At 40.1% G+C, this 22,998-nt stretch overlaps 2 protein-coding genes across 2 annotated transcripts in view; both read left to right on the top strand.

Moving 5' to 3' along the window:
* Window positions 1-4,190, top strand: part of fa2h (fatty acid 2-hydroxylase) — a 29,981-nt gene extending 25,791 nt beyond the window's left edge. Inside the window, exons 6-7 of the mRNA XM_027135593.2 lie at window positions 469-721; window positions 2,040-4,190. Coding sequence (XP_026991394.2) covers window positions 469-721; window positions 2,040-2,107 — 321 coding nt within the window. The 3' untranslated portion in view covers window positions 2,108-4,190. The remainder of the gene's footprint in view (window positions 1-468; window positions 722-2,039) is intronic.
* Window positions 4,191-7,449: 3,259 nt separating this feature from the next.
* Window positions 7,450-21,531, top strand: ano10b (anoctamin 10b). The gene is made up of 13 exons (XM_027135632.2): window positions 7,450-7,766; window positions 8,956-9,177; window positions 10,546-10,719; window positions 11,104-11,244; window positions 11,893-12,012; window positions 12,735-13,382; window positions 13,650-13,705; window positions 14,526-14,600; window positions 14,708-14,872; window positions 16,131-16,322; window positions 16,692-16,829; window positions 18,804-18,920; window positions 19,196-21,531. The coding sequence occupies exons 2-13, from the start codon at window positions 8,976-8,978 to the stop codon at window positions 19,235-19,237; spliced, it is 2,070 nt and encodes a 689-aa protein (XP_026991433.1). The 5' UTR covers window positions 7,450-7,766; window positions 8,956-8,975; the 3' UTR covers window positions 19,238-21,531.
* Window positions 21,532-22,998: the final 1,467 nt, after the last annotated feature.

The raw sequence follows: 22,998 nt of genomic DNA, 5'->3' as shown, positions 1-22,998 counted from the left end.
TTTTGGAAGGTGTTAAAGGTGTTTGTTAATATGGCTCTCACATACGGTATGTACTCACTTGTTGATTAAATGAAGTTTTCTCTCTCTCTCTCTCTCTCTCTCTCTCTCTCTCTCTCTCTGTCTATCTGTCTCTCTCTCTCTCTCTCTCTGTCTATCTGTCTCTCTCTCTCTCTCTCTCTCTCTCTATGTCTATCTGTCTCTCTCTCTCGTTCTCTCTCTCTCTCTCTCTTTGTCTCTCTCTCCCTCTGGTTAATCTGTCTCTCTCTGTCTGTGTCTATCTGTCTCTCTCTGTCTCTGTCTCTCTCTCTGTCTATCTGTCTCTCTCTCCCTCTGTGTCTATCTGTCTCTCTCTCTCTGTGTCTATCTGTCTCTCTCTATGTCTCTCTCTCTCTCTCTCTCTCTCTCTCTCTCTCTCTCTCTCTCTCTCTCTCTCTCTCTCTCTCTCTCTCTCTCTCTCTCTCTCTCCAGTCACCATACGACGGCTCTCGTCTGGTCTTCCCTCCTGGCATAGCGTCAGTGGTTATAGGAGCATTTTACCTGCTTCTAAACAAGCTACTGCCTGAAGGTTTAAGCACCTCTTTGTTCGTCGGTGGTCTATGTGGTTATGTGGTATATGACATGATCCACTACTACTTACACTATGGTTCTCCACGCAAGGGCTCTTACTTGTACAGCCTGAAGGCCTACCACGTCAAACACCACTTTGAGCACCAAAGAGCAGGTACTAGCTCTTTTCTGTTGTTGTTGTTTTAATAAATTAACATGTTCTAATCAGTTGGAGTAATAGTGCCATGAGTCAGTAATTACACCATGTGTGGCCTTTGTGGTGTGATCAAATGGAGAATTTGAGCACTGTACCTAGGAATCATTTTCCATTTCCATTTATAGCAGTATAAATGTATGCAGAGCAACTTACAGAAATACTTTGAAGTCTCATTTTCTGAAGACACTTTCTGTTGCTAGCTCATTGAAACCTTAAAAAGGGGCTAGAAATACCATCAAACCATTTTTTTTAGCTAGGTAGCATGTAGTCTATGTCTATAATGGGGTATAATATAATGTAAAGGAATTTGTTATTAGGCCAATTTTTGAAATTTATTTTAAAAATATGACGCATATAATGCAAACGTACATAACGCATGATTCAGCGATGATGGTCACATGGTCACTTTGCTCCCTCTGATCTACCAGCACTGCTTGACTGGTCCCATCATCTCTCAGGGTATAGAGCAAGACTCCTTTCTGTTCTGGCACTGAGGTGGTGGAGTGTACTTCCCTTAGACAGCTGAGACACTGGCTATTTTAAAACGACGGCCGAAGACCTACCGATCCTGAAACACTTAAACTAGCGGGTTTTTCCCCCCCTGTTTGTTTTATGTGTATGTTAAAAAAAAAAAAAAGGCCTAACTCTGTAAGCTAGTGAACCAGTGTTAACGTAACCTCGTGAGACTTCAAAGCACTTTCGTATGTCGCTCTGGAGAAGGACGTCTGCCAAATACCATAAATGTAAATGTAAACGTAAATGATGCCATAATTAGCTAGGTACATTAGCTTCGTACATTTAGCAAAAATAAACATCAGCCAGACTTTTGGTAAAACCGGAATAATTATTAAAAATAGCAATAATGCGGTTATTACATTACATGCATCCCTTGTGTTGTCTAAGGTAAACTTTTTAAGGTAAAATTTATTTCTTAAAAATATAGAATTATGTAGAAGTGGTTAATAATTTGGGATTTTTTGCTGTTGGCATTTAAACACACAATTTTATCATTTTTTTAATGTATCATTTTCTGAAAATGAAGGAACATTAATTCAATTAATGTTAAGGAACTGAAAATTCAATGTCTTTTTTATTTTTATTTTATAAATTTATACCACTTTTTTTTTATCACTGAGTATAATTTAATAGAGTAGAACAGAAGTCTTTATTTCTCACATACACATTTACACAGTGAAAATACCTGCGGATGATACTGAAAGGAACTGAAGCAAGTGTATTTTCTGATTGAATGTTTGTTTGTTTATGTTTTTTTTAGGTTTCGGGATCACCACCACGTTCTGGGATTATCCCTTTAACACAGTCATTCCTAAGCAGACATTTTAAACTCACCCTCTGTTGCCCTACGCGAGGCTGCCCGTCCTCTTGAACCCCCACCTGTTGCTTTTCTCAGAGCTCATGCTCTGCTGCTTTGCCTAGAAAAAAAATGATCCAAGCTGCTCATCATCATTATCATCATGTTCATCATCATCTTCGCCATCATCATCCTCATCCTCCTCATCCTCCTCATCCTCATTTGTCTGCCAGTTTAAAAAGGGGGCACATTTTGGGATATATGCATGTACAGTCATATAATATGAAAAAAGAATCTAATTTTAATCGTTTTTGGATTAAAAGTTTTTTATAGAGGCACTGAAATGTTCAAGGCCACGTTTTAACTCACATATTGTGTAGCTATAGGTAGAAAGTTTAAGTCAAGTGTGTGAAGGTGTGTGAACGTGAGGAGAGAGTGAACGAGCAAGAGAGTGAATGAATGGTTTTTAGCTGTAGCGTGGATCTGAAAGGAAGAGACGGTAAGGCAATAAGTCCCTCGACGGCCGTCCAAGTGACTGCCAGAGAAGAAATACTCAGGAACGTGCTCTAAATCCCACCATGCTTACGCAAGGCTTGTCAGTGTTGCTGCTGTTATATAGGAATTTTCCCCTCACCTCATTTCTGTTTGCATTTCTCCTTCTTATTTCCTCCTTGTTATTTCCGATCTTGCTTTTTGCATCTGTAAATTATAGGTTTTTCAAAAAAGGTTTTTCACATACTGTCCTGTTGTTGATTTCTATCTCTGAGCATTCTTTTTGTAGAAGCCGGCCTGCTAGCGGACAGTGTCACTTTATTGTGTACCATCATTGTGTTCGTTTTGTTGTGGGGTTTTTTTTTTTAAGAAAAAAGATATGCCAATTGACCTCCCAACAGAACATCCTATCCAGGGAGGAGCCATAGCTATTGTTTTCTTTGTGTAACCCATTATTAGAAAAAAAACATTCAGAGACTTTAAGCTGTGATGCTTCCATAGCGATGCAAGAACAACTATGGCCCTTGCAATACAATGGCCCTCAGCCTTCCTGTCCAGGAAAAGCTGGTGTGTTGTCATGGTTGTCGAACCATCTTGAACCATCAAGGGGCATGAAGCTATGTGTTTGGGGGTCTCCTTCATCATGGGAGTTGCCTGTCAGGGAGTTTAGATGAGGCAGACGTGGCCAAGGCAATCCCTTTTCTGGGTTGACGATTATTGCTATCTGACCAGGCTGTGAACTAGGAGGCCCCGCCCACATTTTCAGGCTGATCTCTCATTGGTTCACGCTTGTATCAATCTCCACCCTGTCCACTCGTGTCGCTCTTACTCTGTCTCATGTTCTGTCCAAATTAGAAATCTTGTTCTGTCTTTGCATTTTTTTTTTTTTGCATGTATTAGCCCTTTTATTGTTTTATTGTTTTTCTACTAGTATGAAGTCACTACATGCCTGTCTGGATTCCAGGTACTCTCTATTCAGGTCATAAAGAGACTGTGGCCTCACTTGTGCCTTTAAGCTACTGCACAGTGCTGGTAACACGATGAAATATTTTGTAAGGTTACCGTCTTCCCAGTCTGTCCTTGTTGACATGATGGCCAAAAAAACCTACAGAGAAAATGTCGAATCTGTGTATTAAAATGTCCCCAGTGTGAGATAAAGGGCATTCCTTCCTTACCTCTCTATTTCCTTTCTACATTCAAATGTAATAAATCAGTGGGATGTCAAGAGGTGGGCAGAGCTTTGGGATGTTTGATTGGGCTGTACAGCTCAAATTGTGGTAACTGTTTCTGGAAGCATGAATGTTAATTATTAAGCACTCAAACCTTGGCATCTTCCCACCTCCGATGAAATAGGTCACACTGTATGCATCCCACAACGGAGGGTGTCACCGGTTTGATTAAAGTAATAACAGTAAATCTATTTACATGTGTTTACCTGTAAACAAAGTTTGAGAGTTTAATTCAGAGAAACAAATCTTTAAATGATAAGCTAAAAAAAAGCTAAAAAAAAATGGATGTATCTAATACAAAGGAAAATCTGTTTACTACTCTATATTTTTATGTTGCAAATTTCTATGCAAATGTACTTGTAAATAAATGTGTGTATATTTCTGATGAAGATGATACAGTTACTGATATGCTTACTTTTTTGTCTTCTTTCAATTATAAGCCAGACAATAATTTTGGTTTTGTAAGGTTGTTTGGAAATTTGGTCATTTTAGCATCATCAGTGAGACAACCTGAGAGATGATTTAAAAATGTCATACACACTTCAGTGAATCATTTAAATCAGTGAATCATTTAAATGACAATGAAATCACAACAGTAACATAGCTCCAAGTATGATTTGACTGTTTTGCCTGCCTAATATCCACAAAACAACTGGTAAGCATCTGAATAAAACATATACGCTGCATGTTAAATATGGGACAAAGTGCAAATGGATTTATCCAAGATAAATTAAAGCAAAAACATAGAAAGCAAAAAGGTGGTATCATTTACACACTATGTCAAGTAATTTAATTACATGATTACATATGACTTGGCCCAAAATATACAAAACACACACACGCACACACACACACACACACACACACACACACACACACACACACACACACACACACACACACACACACACACACACACACACACTCACCCATAACTATCAATTAATGTAATATGAAAAAGATAATTACTACAATACAATCTAATATGTACATAAACAAACGATAAATATGTTATAGTAATGAACCTTTGATATATAAAGCTTATGTATATAAATTATATGAAATGTATATACAAATGATATATAAATTCATACAAATGGGAATCTGCTGTGTTCGATATGGAGCACAAACCCATAAGATGCACACTAGCGCCTCCAAAAGGCTGCTGCTGGATACTGTACAAGGAGGATTTTTATTTTTAAGTGCAAATTGATTTTTTCCCCCCTTTTGCTCAGTTAGGCTACAAAACTCTACAAACATTTTTATTCAGAACTTACAAATATTTGTTACCAATTACAAAGATCAATCAATCCGATTTACTTTTCTCTTTTACACAGTCGACCATTGCTGTTTACATTTTCAATTTCAAATTCATTTTCTTTTTCACATACTGATTTTTACTTATTTATTTATTTGCTTATTTGTTTATTTCGCTAGACATTTTGCTATAGATTTGTGTCATAGTTTTTTTTTTCCCAATAACTTTTTTCTGTCCTTAACATCAGTGACAATACGGGTGATAATGGAAAGAACAACAAAACATCTCTTAATAAGGTGATGAGCCAAAACAAAAAATATCCTCTCAGTGTTCATGTGCATCATCTCTGATGACTGTGTTATTTTCATCATTTTCATTCTCATCGAACCATCGACAGGAGCAGAGTCATTATGGAAGGAACCATAGAAATGTTTCATCATATGATAAAAGTCATCTTCATAAAGAAGTTAATAAAGTGGAACCAAATCATGCCACCGGATTTTTGATGTTTTTTGGGGGTCCTAGCACTGAAGGTTAAAATTATTATTCAAAATTTCCACCTTTTTGCAATTGTGCTGAACAAACCTATAGTTTATGGATTTGTCAAGAACTTGGAATTAACTCATACAAGCACATGAGATGGACCAAGTCATCCTAATGGTGGCGCTATAGTCCAAGTGCAAATATTTTTTACACCTTATCTTAAGAAAAGTTATCCCTGCAAACAAAATGATTGTTTTCACTGATACATTGAGTCATGTGGTGACAGTACAGTAATGTGGGTATTGTTCAGGATATGGAAAAATTGGGGAATGTGGATAACTATCAGTATTGTGAAAATGCTTTGCTTCAATATGGCATTACAACATGACTTGGACGCCTCATTATGTTAGCAGAGAAGAAAGTCATGAAACGGACAAACTTTAACCATTAAAATGACAATGTATATTAATATCTAAAATACTTTTACCTACTTTTTTTTAGTTAGATACCGTGCTAGGCTGCTTACACTTATGACAGACGAAGCTGAATTGGACAGTAAAATATAGTATATTTATTATATTATTATATTATATATTTATTATTATTAGTAGTATATATTATATTATATAGTTTTTATTATTATTATATATTATTATCTTCAATTCTTTTTCATTTTTAGGTATATTATTTTATGTTAATTCCAAATAATTATTGAGCTTGTTCTTTAAGTTTGTACATGTGCTACTGTTTTTTGAGCGACTTGTTGGCAATCCTTAATATAATGAAACGATGTGTATCGTGTAAAGGAATTAAAACCATAATTAATAGAATGTGTATTAGAATTAAATGAATTATAGCATGACTCTAATACTTCACATATGCTTTAAAAAATTGTAAATATTGTAATAATCATCCTACTCTTTCATGGGTAGGTTAAAAAAATATATGATCACTGTCTTACAAAACCTTTGGTATTGGTTCCTTTCTTAGGAAGGAGAATAGAGGATCAGAGCATTATTACAGTGCTATGATCCTACAGTGACTGTTACAACCAACGTGACATGCGTGACAACATGTATGGAAAACAGAGGAAGGACAGATTGTTCACCATCCTCCTGCTGACAACATCAACAAAATGAACCTAAAAAAGCTCAGGAGGATTCTGATTAGTGTTGATGGAGGTACAGCAAAAAAAATTAAATAAAATAAGGGTTTCAGTTTGCTAGTGATGCAGGCCTCAGAGACAAAACAAACAAACAAACAAACAAACAAACAAATAAATAAAACAGAAGAAAATAAACATACTATTCATAGATGAATTCGTCAATTCTGGTAGTATCTGAGCAGGATGGACATGGATTTTCAAACACCGTCAAGCTGTGAAAACTGGTCTCAGTCAGAACCAATGACCACCAGGTTTAAGTGTATTTAAGTGTTATTTATAGGGTTTTTCTTGCTAACAAACACTTTACAATATGGTGCCATAATAAAATACACAAATCAGAACTGAGGTTACTGATGGTGCATACAATGGTTAATAATAGATCAGAAAGTAAAAAAAAGGTTTTATAACTAGTTAGTGCCTATATATCTATGTCTCTGTGTGTGTGTGTGTGTGTGTGTGTGTGTGTGTGTGTGTGTGTGTGTGTGTGTGTGTGTGTGTGTGTGTGTGTGTGTGTGTGTGTGTGTGTGTGTGTGTGTGTGTTTGTGTGTTGACAGTGTGTGTGTGTGTGTGTGTGTGTGTGTGTGTGTGTGTGTGTGTGTGTGTGTGTGTGTGTGTGTTGACAGTGTCTGTGTGTGTGTGTGTGTGTGTGTGTGTGTGTGTGTGTGTGTGTGTGTGTGTGTGTGTGTGTGTGTGTGTGTGTGTTGACAGGGAATCGGAGGGCTGTAGGACCCAGAGGATGTGGAACACTAGGCAGAGTAAAGCTGAAGCTGAAGCTTCTGTCCCACCCTAAAGCAAAGGGAGGAGAAGTTCAACTGCATTCCTACTGTCAACAATCCTGCTGCTGCTGTTACCGCTAACAGTGACCGGGTTTAGGTTTAGGAGAAAAACTGCACAGTTCTGTATTAGTAAGTTACAGGTAGATGTTTAGAGTGCAAGCTCAGTGTGGAGTGTGTTGGAGTTCGTCTGCTTCCATGTTTGTTTTCACAAAACAGTAGGAAGGTGGAGCTGTTTGTGATCAGATAAAACAGGAGCAGACATCCAAGAGGAGTGTCAAGTGAAAGCAGGTACTCTCTCTCTCTCTCTCTCTCTCTCTCTCTCTCTCTCTCTCTCTCTCTCTCTCTCTCTCTTTCTGTCTGTCTCCCTGTCTGCTCACTCACTCTCTCTCTCTCTCTCTCTCTCTCTCTCTCTCTCTCTCTCTCTCTCTCTCTCTCTGTCTCTCTCTCTCTCCCTGTCTGTCTGATGTCTCTCTCTCTGTGCTCTCTCTCTCTCTCTCTCTCTCTCTCTCTCTCTCTCTCTCTCTCTCTCTCTCTCTGTCTCTCTCTCTCTCCCTGTCTGTCTGTTGTATCTCTCTCTGTGCTCTCTCTCTCTCTCTCTCTCTCTCTCTCTCTCTCTCTCTCTCTCTCTCTCTCTCTCTCTCTCTCTATCTGTCTGTCTTCCTGTCTGCTCTCTCTCTCTCTCTCTCTCTCTCTCTCTCTCTCTCTCTATCTCTCTATCTGTCTGTCTTCCTGTCTGCTCTCTCTCTCTCTCTCTGTGCTCTCTCTCTCTCTCTCTCTCTCTCTCTCTCTCTCTCTCTCTCTCTCTCTCTCTCGTCTTCCTGGTTGCAAAGTTGAAAGTGGTTTCGTTTTGTTTATCCTCCTAAACAGTGAACACACACACAGCATATAAATGTGTTGAACTTTGCTGAACATGCAGCTTCATCTGCTGATGTTTCTTTGTTGAAACACAACACGACCATTAAACCATTATTTCATTTAATACAAGCCCTCATTCTAACGCATTGCCTGCCATTACTTGCCTTACCACAGTCTGCGTTTATAATTACTGCAAATAACAAATGAGACAGAATCCGGCTTGTGTATAACTTCTAATGATAAGAATAGTTCAGCTAATTGTAGTCAATAAGCCAAGACATGCTTGTTGTAGTTTTGCACTGCAGCTGTGAAGCTTATGCTGCTTAAAAATAATGAAAGTACAAAAAAAGAATATTTGCATTTACGGCATTCAGAGATTGTTTACAGTCGATTTTATTCCAAACAGTTTATTACAAGTTATTACAAGTAAACAAACAAGATACAACATTATACACAGTGTGTGTTTTGCATGTCAAGCTCTGAATAAACTACATGGCAAGAATTTCTATCATGAATATCATTTTCAATTAAATTTCATCTGCGCTGAAATCTTTTGTTGCTCATGAGTTACATCTGCAATTGCAGCACTGAAAATCTTCATCTCTTCATCTATCTGATACAGCGTTCCACAAGTAGGTCAGGATGACTTCTCCAAAGCAGCAGCAGGACAGCGTCTCCAGCTTGGCAGAGGCGATATCCCCCGAGTCTTGGTCCAAAGTTGGCTGTCCATGTTGCGTGTCGCCTGAAGTCGAGCCTCTGGTTCTGATTCAACTGGCCGAGAACACGGAGTCCAACACCAAGCAGTGGATCATGTCCATGATCTCAGCACCTAATACTGCAGGAGGTGAGAGAAGACTGCAGATCAAACCCTGCAAAACAATAGTCAATACTAAGATTACACAGCTAATCATACTCAAGTGTTTCCACGTTCATGCAATGTTCATGTGCACTGAGTAATATAGTAGTGTCAGGATTTGTTGACACTACTGAGGAGTTACAGTAACTGTATCTGTTGTTTGGGTGCTTATGAGCAGGATTTAATGTGTTTGTGGGCTGCTTTATGTGTACACAGTGGGCTGCTGTACCCTTTGTTTAAAAAATGTATTCGTCATTATTGTAAAACTTTCATAGTTTATTGAAAAAAAAAGATTGTCACCAAATTAAAGTTATGCTTGAGGCAAATTACACATACCTAGGAGAGAAATGCGGTGAAGACCAACGTTAACCAGTAAATTCTGCATGGAGTTCATTTTCAGACATGAATAAGGTTGGATGCAAATGTAGGGTTTCACACTGAGGCAGACAAATTAGTTTGTGGCAATCTGTTGCTAACCCACTTACCATAACCATGTTGCGCATAAGATAAAATAAGTGACGTGACATACGGCTAAGTACAGTGACCCATACTCAGAATTCGTTCTCTGCATTTGACCCATCCAAAGTGCACACACACAGCAGTGAACACACACACAGCGTGAACACACACCCGGAGCAGTGGGCAGCCATTTATGCTGCGGCGCCCGGGGAGCAGTTGGGGGGTTCGGTGCCTTGCTCAAGGGCACCTCAGTCATGGCCGGCCTGAGACTCAAACCCACAACCTTAGGATTACAAGTCAGACTCTCTAACCATTAGGCTAAGACTTGCCCAGTTAGGCCACGACTTGCCGCATTAGGCCACGACTTGCCCCATTAGGCCACGACTTGCCCATTAGGCCACGACTTGCCCCATTAGGCCACGACTTGCCCCATTCGGCCACGACTTGCCCATTAGGCCACGACTTGCCCCATTAGGCCACGACTTGCCCATTAGGCCACGACTTGCCCCATTAGGCCACGACTTGCCCCATTAGGCCACGACTTGCCCCGTAACTACGTACGTGTGATGATTGTAGTGAAGCAGACATTTAATCTGTCATTGACAGCATTTAACAGCTGCCCTTAGACTTCCGGTGTGGACGGATTTGGAGTCAGTGTGTTTTATGATTAATAAAGCATACGACATATAAAAATGAATAATGATGATGGGCTTTTATTTAACAGAAATCCTTGGATATAGTTTAGTCTTAAGAAAGCATTACTTTATGGTGTAGCGATGCAGGGTGTCGAACATTTCACCTTGCGATTATAGATGAAATAGATCTGCTGTAGATGAGTGAATGAGTGTTGACTCATACAGGAAAGCCCTCTCTCGCTTCCTCTGCTGTGTGTTTTAGGGGCACACCTACTTGTACACCCCGGCGAAGATGCCAGCTGGAGTCGAATCGTGGTTGCGGCACCTCGCTGTACCTTACTCAGGGCCACAGAAGACCTGGGACTCTGCAAAGCTGACAAAGAGGGAAATATGATCTTGTTTTCCTTTCATGATCAGGACAACTTCAGTAACATCAGTAAGTAATGAGCTGCTTCTATTATATTCAAGAGATCAACAGTAAACTTAAATAGACTGAAATTAATACAAAATGTACTTGATGCACCGGCGCCGATGTCCAGAAAGGGACCGTAGACACCGATATTAGAATGTAAAGGGAAGAGCAAGGTGAGAGACATACAGATGAATAATAATGAAACGAACTAGGGACAATTACCTTGATTTACACCTCGACAGCAGCGCTGTATCTTGTAGCTGATGTGGCCTTTTATAAACTATAGAAGGTTAAGAGTAACAGAAAAAAGAGATGTGATATTGTAAATAATACATAAAAATGATGTGCGCATCAGTCAGTATTTATAGCTAGATGGCTGTTTGTGTAGCAGCTGTGTTCTGTGTGTAGATGACATGAAGAAGTTCCTGACTCTGGCTGAGAGACAGTACATCGTCCAACACCAGCTGGAGTCCATGAGGGCAGTGAAAGACCAGCGCATCCCCGGAATACATGGAGACAAAGGCATCCTGAGATGTAGACAGAACATATGTGAGTTACAGCATCGAGAGAGCGAGAGAGCGAGAGAGAGAGAGAGAGAGAGAGAGAGAGAGAGAGAGAGAGAGAAAGGGAAAATTGACACTGAATTTCACCTTGTACAGTCCCTGGGGGAAAAAAGCCAAAAAGGTTTTGTGTATTTCAGGGGAAGAGACTTATATCTCAGTGACTGTACATTTAAGCAGTTTCCATTAACACATTAACGCAGATCCATTACAGGTGAAATAAAATAATAATATAATAACATGTAATAAGTACTGAAACACTGGACTGTGTCTTTCCTAGTAGGTGTTTTTCTGTCTCAGTCTGTTGCTGGGAATTACACTGCAGTACAGTTACTGTATATATGCGCAGAATGGGCATTAGGTATCACTTTGTCTCTCATTTTAAAGTGTTGGTTTACGTATAAAAGGAAACAGACAGGGATTGTGTGTGTGACCTTAAGAGTCTCTCTCGCTCTCTCTCTCTATCTCTCTCTCTCTCTCTCTCGCTCTCTCTTTCAGAATCAGCTGCTTAGTCATGCTGTGCTCAATCCCCTCCTCCACAGTTATGCTAACATTGTAATGCTATGCCAATTCTCTCTCTCTCTCTCTCTCTCTCTCTCTCTCTCTCTCTCTCTCTCTCTCTCTCTTTGTGCTGTAGTTCAGAAGCTGCAGAAAACAGGTGTGATTCAGGATGTTTTCCCCTTGTGCGATGAGAAGAAGCTAGATGCTCTTAGCAAAGACTGGTATCTACAGAAGCGTTTGTGGGGACAGCCTTTAGGTACTCACACATTTTGTGTACATTTTCTTTTCGCTTGTGTTTGTGGAACATACTAAATTATATACATGAACAATCCAAATAATTTTTTCCCTCACTGTACTTTGTGTCTTGCTGGTCATGACAAACCTGAGTCGGTATCCTTAGGGCAATTTACAGTAACACACATACACACACACATACACGCGCACATGCGCACACACACACACACACACACACACACAGAGTTCTATAGACATGTGCTTACACAGTTGATACACACCCATTCGAGCACATATGAATACAAATTCAAACAAAAACATGCAAATACTCACTCGGGGCCTGAAGGCAGAAACACACTCACTCGTTCTAAAAGAGAAGAAACTTTCAAAGAATTGCTTTTCTCTCTTTATTCAGAATCTTTTAATCATACAACAAACATATTATGAAGATTTTGAAGCATCGCATTATTAGGAGGAATTTGAATGATGTAATTATAAAACAATACAAATCCTACTACCACATATTAACAACATTTTTTTATTATGTATAAAATCAAACTTACTTGTTTGACCTGTATTGCTAAAAGTATTCACCGACGCTAATACAACCGTTGTCATTTGCGACCATTTTATAAAGTCTCTTAACATTCTTATCCCCAGAGATCATTGTCCTACTAACGTTATATCACTCCGTTGTAAAAATGTGTTTATTAGCTCGAATTGTTTGTCGTCTCTCCACTGCAGACACCGTTCATGCTTACTTCGGCAGCTCCATTGCTTTCTACTTCAGCTTCTTAGACTTTTACACATGGGCACTGATACCTCCAGCATTTCTGGGACTCTTCATAATCTTCTTTCTTCCTGGAGCTCCGCCCACTGATGAACCTATAGCACATAATTCAACCCCTGGTCCGGGATCCTTGGATGCTGATGACGGCCGTCTGCCTGTGAGCGCGTACATGGTGCAGGCTGTGTTCAGCATGATCTGGTCAACCGTGTTCATGGAGTTATGGAAGAGACGAAGCGCTGCGCTGTCATACTCTTGGGGCACACTGACACTAACTGAGCAGTTTCAGGAACCGCGGCCTGGTTTCCAGGGTGAGGTGGGAATCAATCCCGTGACGGGTAGAACAGAGCCACTCTTCCCTGAGTCAAAGAGGCAGATGCGGGTGGGCCTGGTCTCTGTGCCCGTAGTGCTACTTTTCCTTGGACTCGTTGTCCTCGGCATGATGGGATTTTATTACATCGAAAACATCATGGCTTCAATTCACAAAGCTTCTGGATCCCTTATTACAGCCACGTTGTCCTACCTGCCCTCCATCATCCACATTGTCTACACCAACATGCTGGGGAATGCCTACCGCACAGTTGCCCTGCAGCTCACTGAGTGGGGTAAAGCAGATTATATTCTTTCATTGTTTCAGACACAATGTCTAAGTGGCATTAATAATCCTTTGACAATTTAACGTTTTGGTGATCATAAATCAAGAGAAAAGTGAAAACCTGACATTGTTTGAACCGAGAGTCCAGTTGGTGAATCCATTATCTTGTTGGTGCGATTCAGGTATAAAGAATGCTGATGTTTAATCCCTCTCTCTCTCTCTCTCTCTCTCTCTCTCTCTCTCTCTCTCTCTCTCTCTCTCTCTCTCTCTCTCTCAGAGAACCACAGAGAAGAATCAGCTTTTCAGTATCATCACACCACTAAAGTTCTGGTGGTCAGTCACAATGATTTCTCATTTTTTCTTTCTCTCTCTCTCTCTCTCTCTCTCTCTCTCTCTTTCTCTCCCTCTCTCTCTCCCTTTCTCTCTCTCTCTCTCTCTCTCTCTCTCTCTCTCTCTCTCTCTCTCTCTCTCTCTCTCTCTCCCCTTGTATGCGTGTCTGATGGAGTGATTGGAGCTTGCTTTAGTAGCTGTATTATTTTCCTCAACTTTAATAGTTTTTTTTCCAAAAAGGGAAGGTTTTAGGGTGTCAGCCAGTTTTATTTTTTACTGGCCAGCTTATATACTTATGAGAGTGATGGGTTACAAGCAGGATTAATTAACTGTCAGTGTTGAATGCTGGGTGAAGGAGGTTAATTTAGTGGCGGAGGTGGTCGGTACACGACGGCATACAATGAGCCTAGCTGCTGTTTTCGTTTTTTTTTTTTTGGAGAAAATTAAACAAATGATTGGTGTTGTGGAGAAACATACAGTATATTAACCAATGATGGTTCTATAAAAAGTGTTCCCACTTGTCTGCTCAGCTTAGCTCATGCTTTCATATGTGCTGAATGAAGTTGAATAAAAAAGATAAACAACACAGTATAACGTTGGTACAGAGGTGGATAAGGCAGACGGGATTTGAGAAAGGAGGATGAGATGTTTTTTTGAAATGCTGGCAAATATCCACTCCATGTATCTTCCCCTTTAGTTCCCAGTTATTACTAAGGCAGCTTTTCTCTTCTAAAACTCCCAGCTGGATTGTGAATGCTGATAAGTGCATAAGGACATTACAGTGCTTCTCATTTCTCTCTCTCATCTTTTTCTTTCTTTCCAGTTCACCTTTTTTAACAACTTTGCTGTGCTGTTTCACATTGCCATCTTCAAACAGGACCTCTTCCTTCTACACAAGGTCAGTCCAGCTCACTCTTGTTTTTTTCTTCGTGCATTATTATTTTTTTAATGCTTGCATTATTAACGTTCATTACTAATCGTTCGTTCCTTTCCCGGCGTGTGCAGAGGCTGTCGTCGTTGCTGATCTTGTCCCAAGCAGTAAACCAGTTCACAGAGGTGGTGGTGCCATTTATTGTAGATCGTTTCTACGGTTCTTCACACAAAGAGCTGAAGGAGGACGACCCGGCCGCTGATCACATGCAGGCTGAAGGCAGTCTGCCCCCGTTTCCTGTAAGTTCTCTCTCTCACACACCATAAGACCGTGCATTAGAAACTCACATACAGTAGGTGTTAGGAGTACATAACCCAACCTCCCCAACCTTTTTTTCTTGTACCTATCAGTATTTTTTTTTTATTTTGAGTATATGCTTCTTGTGTGGTTTTCTGGATGCTACCCTAGTTGTTTCCAAACTTACTCAACGCTAATTCCCAATTAGATTTGTAAAGTTTGTCACGATGTTGGCTTTGACAAAGCAAGTCCGGTGTTTTTTGTAGGCGAGTGGCCATAAGGATCAGTGTTAGGTTTGGAGGCAAGTGGACAGAAAGCTAGGGTGCGAAAACATTTGGAGGCAAGTGGAGACGAGCATGTGATTTCATCTGAATACTCCTGAGGCAGTTCCCCACATTGAGTGTTTTGATATATTACATGTCAGTGTTGTGCAAAATTGTTTATTTTCATGTGACATCGTGTGCCGTCACGTGACGTCATCAGAATACCCGTAAGGAAGTTCCTCTCATTGTGCTGAGTGTTTTGAAGTGTCACATGTCAATGTTGTAAAAAGTTTTTTAATTTAGCATATTTTGTGGGCGGGCCTGCGGCACAACCGAAAGGCCAGTCGGTACACCAATCTAAAACTTTGTTCAGAGTATCACCCTGAAGGAGCTGGCCGAGTTTGGTGTGGATCGTTCGAAAGCTTGCCGAGTTATAAACCTCCAAATTTTATAATGGGAGTCTATGGGAAAAAAGGCCAATTTGAGACCCGGTACCAGAAGTACTGGTACTCGGATCGCTTAGAAAAGGAACAGCAACAAACTTCAGACCAGCGTCTACAACATATCCGAATTTGGTGCATGTGGCTCGAAAGCTCTAGGAGGAGTTACTCTTGATAGGTTTTTGTCTAAGCTTAAATAGGAAAACAGAATGTTGGCTTCTACAAAGCGACATAATTATCTGGGGTGAAACTCGTCTGGGGTCTGGGGTAGATTCTTCTGCCTAAACAGGATTGGTTCTGGACCCTCGTCGGCATTAATAAGGATAAAGTGCTTACTAAAGAATAATAATGAATGAAAGCACTAGAAGAAGATATACTGTACATGAGCATATAGATATTCAGAATATACTGGAGGTGCTGTAAGCATACAGGAAGGCCATGCAATTACGCTCTTTCTGTATGAGCCATGAAAATTGTCAGGTTTTTTTTTTGCCGTTATCTGGCCAGATTTGTCTAGAATCATAACTGTGTGTGTGTGTGTGTGTGTGTGTTTGCAGGGTCTGTTTCTGGAGTACATTGAGCTGCTGGTGCAGTTTGGTTACCTGAGTCTGTTCTCCTGTGTGTATCCACTCACGGCTGTGCTTCTACTAATTAACAACATCACAGAGATCCGCGGCGACGCCTACAAGATCTGCCGCCTCTTCCGAAAGCCATTTTCTCCACCCGAGTCCGGCATTGGCGTGTGGCAGGTGATCACCTTTATACCAGGCCACAGGGCCTTTTTGCAAAGAAATGTAATCAGTGACTCACAGGACGTAAGAATCCTGTACGCAAACCTGCTGTGCTGATTAAAGTGAGTGGTGTGTTTTGTTCATATCTGTACAGTGCAAACCAGGCCACACCTCATGCTAACAGATCTTTAAACCTCCTACATAAAACAGAAACTATACAGCAAACACTGGACGATTTACAACGTGTCAGTTTGAATGTGTCTTCCTGTAACAGCTGAAGAACCACTTCCTCATTTGTGTGTGTATTTTTGCTTTCCTTTTGCTTATTTTCTCTGTGTGTGTGTGTGTGTGTGTGTGTGTGTGTGTGTGTGTGTGTGCACTCCTCAGACAGCATTCGAGGTTCTGTCATTTCTCTCAGTCATATCGAACTGTTGGCTGCTGTTTTTAGCTCCACGGATTAAAGCGTTCACTCAGGATGCTGGACTAAGCCCGAGCCTTGTGCTGGTATTCTTCATCATGGTGGAGGTTAGACACACACACACACACACACACGAATCTTATTAAAGATTGCATGTTAATTGGAATTATTTCACAGAGGGAACAATAAACAGAGGCAACGAAAACATTAGCATTAGCATTGCACTATGCATATCGCTTAATCCATAGATGATAAATATAATGAGGAGGCAATAACATCATATTAGCATAAACCTTATTGTTTCCCTAATTAATTTTCTGAACTACGGTAATGAATTTCTTGTTTCTGATTCTGAACTCTGATTGTAGAGTTTATGTAAACCGGCATCGATATAAAACACGTCATCTTCACCTTCATGATTCCAGGGTGAAATAAAGAATGCCATAAGTCACATGCATTTATTTGGAACCTTGTACTACATCACGCATTTCAGGATCGTGAGGGCGACGTATCAGTGGTCTTATATTAGACTAGGGTTGTTGATTTTTTTATTGTGCATTGAGTTTTTCTCTGAGATTATACAGGCTGCCTCGAGCAATTGTGCCTAGAATCCTGTTAATAGAATACGTTCATTTTATTTATTATCTGCATGTCATTCCTCTTGATTTGACAACTTCTGGTTAATGAGAACTAAAAAAATGATAAAGATGTCACACACTGTTATGTGCACCACTGTACAGTCGTGGCCAAAGGTTTGGACACACCTTCTCATTCAAAGAGTTTTCTTTATTATCATGACTATGAAAATTGTAGATTCACACTGAAGGCATCAAAACTATGAATTAACACGTGTGGAATTATATACGTACATAACAAAAAAGTGTGAAACGACTGAAAATATGTCATATTCTAGGTTCTTCAAAGTAGCCACCTTTTGCTTTGATTACTGCTTTGCACACTCTTGGCATTCTCTTGATGAGCTTCAAGAGGTCGTCACCTGAAATGGTCTTCCAACAGTCTTGAAGGAGTTCCCAGAGATGCTTAGCACTTGTTGGCCCTTTTGCCTTCACTCTGCGGTCCAGCTCACCCCAAACCTTCTCGATTGGGTTCAGGTCCGGTGACTGTGGAGGTCAGGTCCTCTAGTGCAGCACCCCATCACTCTCCTTCATGGTCAAATAGCCCTTACACAGCCTGGAGGTGTGTTTGGGGTCATTGTCCTGTTGAAAAGGTGGTGTGTCCAAACTTTTGGAAGGTGTGTCCAAACTTTAGTCATGTGAAAGTTCTCTATTAAGAAACGTCCACATGTCAGTTTCTGATCTTGTTTTAATTTGAACCTGGAGATGAAAGTGATGTAAATGATGAGGATGAATGATGATGATGTCCATCTGTCCAAAGCACATTATTCCTTGGGCTTTGTCTCTCTTCTCTTAGACAGCAAAGGTTTACTCCTCCCATGATAATTAAAGTTGTGTAGTCTCTTGCACTTTGACATCAACTGTAGCAAGAGCCCTCTGATGAGATTTCATGTTTTTTTGGAGACGTCTTTAATCATCTTGCGATCAGCTCCTGGGGTGAATTTTTTGGACGTCCTGACATGGCCGTGTTGGCTGTCGTTTTAAATCTTCTCCACTTGTAAAGTATTTTAGGACAGTAGAATGGCTGATTACAAATTCTCCTGAGATCATTTTTGATCCCTTAACAGACTCAAAATCATCAACAATCTTCTTCCTGAAGGCCTCAGAGAGCTCTTTGGATCTCTGATACCTCTCATTTCAACAATTAAGAGCAAAGCAATCTAAATATCTGAGGTTTAAAGACAAGCCTCCTTCAGAATGCTCTGTAACAATGTTCTAATCCTTTACACCTGATGTGATTCACCTGTAGGAGATTTTTCTTTGGTTTTATTTATGTACAGTAGTTATATTAATCGAATCTTCCATCATTGTTAAAATGAGAATAAAACAAACACACACAGGCTTTCATGAGGTCCTAATTTTTTGACATGACCGTACGTTACTTGTGACCTGGCAACACTGGGAGCAAACCGACACTTTAATAGTGTTTTGTTTTTGTTTCTGCAGCACATTCTGATTATAGTGAAAATGATTCTAGCCTTTATTATTCCTGACGAACCAGACTGGGTCAGAATCAAGAAGGAAAAGATCGAATATTGCAGCATGCTGGCCCTCAAAGAGCAGGTAATGTGTGGCTTTACTGCATCACAACACAAAACAACACAACACAACACAACGCCTTGCTTACATAACATGTCACTTGGTGTTAGAATAGAGAGAGGACCAATACATTACGCAGAACCACATTAAGTAATCGCTGGCGTCTACACGCTAAGTGTTCCTGATAAACGCAGCTTAGTCTATTATATTAATTTGTCTTGAAAGCCTTAGGCTGTGTGTATTATGTGTTTCTTTCCACACCGTGTTCAATGTAGTTTTGTGTCTGTTTCATCTTACAGAAAGTGAGGCAATCCCAGCCCGATGCTCTGCCTCGCTCATAACCCCGAGATGGCGGAAAGCAGACGCAGAGGTGTGGCGTCGACCATCTAGTTCACTACACCGTGGTTTCTTTAACGATTTAAAGTGGTTTGCTGTTGCGCCGTGAGGTATTGAGGTGCCAAACGGTGCCTCGTGGGAAATAAAGGACTGCTGTAGTATAGAATAAAGGTTTTTTAAAGGAACGTGGTATATAAAATCCAGAGCAGGACATAGACGTTAGTGAGCTAAAAGGCCGATTTGAAGGCATGATCTAAAGTTAATCAGCTAGCTCACTAACCCGTAGGTCTGTGCGCAGAGCATGCATTAAATATGCCTGGGTGGGGTGTTTTATATATTTAAAAATATATCTTGTATTACAAAATGGCACATATGTAAGGCATCACGGTGGCGACACTAAACGGCAGACAAATCACATTATGAAGTACGTTCATAAATATATCATACGTTGCGTCTCAAGTCACATCCTACGAAAGTCTTTAGTGTTCTTTAGCATATAGAATATCCTTTAAAATGAGCGGTTTGTTAAATGACATCAAATTGCAGGTGATGTTCATAAAAACAGCCTGAAACTTTCATTTATCCGCATCATTTAGAACAAAACAGCCCCTGCAGATCTGTTTTGTGCTACATGATAAGATAGGTTCATGTAAAATACATGCATTACTTTTCATTTCTTTTTTCAGTAATAATACAGTGCTACCCCGCTTATCGACCTTAACGTGTTCCTTAAAACCGGTCGAAATGCGAGAAGGTCGAAGAGCGAATGTAATTATCCCATAAGAAGTAATGAAGATAATAAATAATAAACAAAGTAATGTAAAATAAAAAAATAAATAAAGAATAATAAAGAAATACAATATACACGCACTAAATTGTTATATTGACCGCTAAATAACTAATATTGTTCACAAACCGAAGTTTCATTTACGATAGACGCTCTCTCCACAAAGGCTGAGGTGAGACTGGGAAGATCCCTCCCCTCGCACTACGTGGGTCGAGGTCGATAAGCGGGGATTTGGTCGTTCAGCGTGCGCAAATTTCGGTCGAAAAACTGTTCGCTAAGCAAAAAGGTCGAATTCCGAGCCGGTCAATGAGCGGGGTACCACTGTACAATTTCAGAATTTGACCAGATTTAATGCACTAATTTTTTTGCATGCAGGCTACGTTTACACTTGGCATTAAAATACGATCCCTGTAATAATGCGTCTCGGATCGTCAGCCAATCAGGACATGGCACATTTTCATTCGTCAACATCACGTGGCTTCGATATCTGGATATCTGATCAGATCTGTCTTTCCCACACAATATTTAAATAAGTCTGCAGATCAAAGATTGCTCTGCAAAACTGACCTGAAGTGGTGGAGTTTCTTTGAAAACATTTCAGTCGCGAGAGATTTTACAAATTTTATGAATTGAGAAGGAGGAGGTTTTACTAAACCTTACTAAAGTCTCACGCTAACGTCCGGATCTGGGATCGTTGCCGGCCGTGGTGGGAAAAGTGTACCTACTTTACAGGAATGAACAGTTCTGGAACTTTCTGGTACATTATAACGTTATATTTGCTATTAAGCTACAAGCATGTGCTTAAGCATATTGTCAGCTACTGATTTATTTCTGTTGCTACTTGGAAGCATACAGTAGCTTGAATGCTCACATCGCTCCACAAAGATATAAATGTGCGAGTCTCACATCCGCTCCACGTCCCGGTGTCCGTTATCTTTCTGACAGTTCGGGATAGAGGATGGGAATAAAAAAAAGCGTACAGGGTTTGTGTGATGTCGAGCTGTGAACGCAGACACGACGGCTGGATTGCGTTTACATCATACAAAGATCCGATCACAATGCGTTCGACTACCTCGGATCAGGACACGTCGGACATGTGCGCTCGTCTTGTCGATGCGTATGCGGACGACATCCAGAACACTCGGGTCGTGTTTTAATACCAAGTGTAAACTCAGCCATAGTTAGTCTAGAACAGTACATACTGTAAACGTGATTTGAGACACAACGCATATTTTGCACTTCAGCCTTTTTGCACCTTCATCATCTCGCAGCCAAAGATTTTAGCTTGCAGCGATATTTACCAATATAAGGTGTGTAGTTTCCAGTTGATGCCTTTCTGAACTTATCCAGCCAGATCTGAGTGATGCTTTACTGTCCAGCTAAAAGAACCAAAGAGTGAGCAGAATACTCACCAACATGTTGTGCACTTACTGTTTATGATGAAAAAAAAAAAGATACACAGACATTCATTTGTTTACTCGGTTTTAATAAATAAATACAAAAATAAATTAATCTCATTGAGACAGAGTCATTGTTTTAATAAGGGTCAATGGGACTCTAGACATAGCCAGATGTCATTCTACCCTGGTCGGTAAACTGGAGACCCGAGACAATGAGAATGAAAATGAAAACGTGAAGAGTGAGTGAGTGAGGAACGGTGAAATCATGACGTGTACGTCTACTTGCTTTTCTACAGGTGAAGTCGAACGTTTAGAGCAGGTCTACGGTCGGGAAGTGTCTGAGTAAGCACAGTACGGTACAGGTTTGTGCTTTAGAACCCTCTGCTTTACACACGTGAACAACGATTGCTAAAAGAGTAATGCAGCAAAAAACCTCACGTACACAATCGTTGCATCATCTAAACCGTCATCAATGCTTCTATAGTTTCTCACTGGCCTATCTACAGTAGATAGCCTAAATCTTCTATGAGAATGAATTCTCTAATCTTCATATATTTGCTTCTAATAAAATCGTTAGGCTCATTTTTATGTAATGAATTAGCTTTTAAGCTTCGGTTAGGCAGCCTCTGTGTTACGGACTAAGCCCAAGCTGTAGCAACAGATAAAGCCCAAAATTTCTGCCCCTTTAAGATTCAGCTACACACTGAGATCTTATACATGTTTATAGATTGCAGTGATCACACAGTGTCCTTCATCACATCGGCAAATGCTCACGAATACGACGTGACGTGAGACAAATACGTCCGTGGCTACGTTGGCCTCATAGTTCCAGTGCAAATCTATAAAAGCAAACATCCAGATATGAAACGTTGTGTGCGTTCGGTTTTTCACCTAACCATTCCTTTAGACGTTCGTTCTTTACACTTTATAGTCTGAAGAACGACATGAACGCAAAATTTTCGTGAGGCATTAGTTGACCTTCATTAAAACATTCAGAAACTCTTTCACTACAGACATCTCGTTTGCTCTAAAACATATTCAAAGAAGTTTATCATGTTGCCAGGATACTTTTCTTTTCGTATCTTTTTTTAAATTTATTTTTATGGCGCATCTTGATTACAGAATATATATATAATCGGTCGATGGATTAAATGGACTTTAATGTGTTTCGAAATGCAGCGTATACATTTGAGATACGCTTTGTTGCGGTTATGTAGCATTAGCATCATACGGTGTAGGCTGAAGTTTGGCCAGTTATCTGTTATACATCAGAGAGTTTGTCTACGTGTCACAAGTCGGCATGTACTTTTTAACGGGTTGACGGAACAGTACCATATTTTCAGGACTATTCACACACACCTCTTAATTTTTATCTTCTCAGAGGAAAAAGTCGGTCGCTTTTCGCTCTATGTCACTAAAACGAAGCTACTGTTTTGTACGATAGTTACAGCGTGGCCTAGCGGCGGCTGCTGTACACTTAACGTTTCAGCTACAGGGTTATGTTTATGAGAGCTGCTCGGAATCGAGGACAACTCGTATATATTATTGAGCTATGATTGTATTAATGTTTTGTAAAAAT

Source organism: Tachysurus fulvidraco, chromosome 17 (genome assembly GCF_022655615.1).
Source record: "Tachysurus fulvidraco isolate hzauxx_2018 chromosome 17, HZAU_PFXX_2.0, whole genome shotgun sequence".
Taxonomy (NCBI): Eukaryota; Metazoa; Chordata; class Actinopteri; order Siluriformes; family Bagridae; genus Tachysurus; species Tachysurus fulvidraco.
The sequence above is the reverse complement of the archived record's forward strand: the minus strand, read 5'-3'. Positions and strand labels throughout refer to the sequence as shown.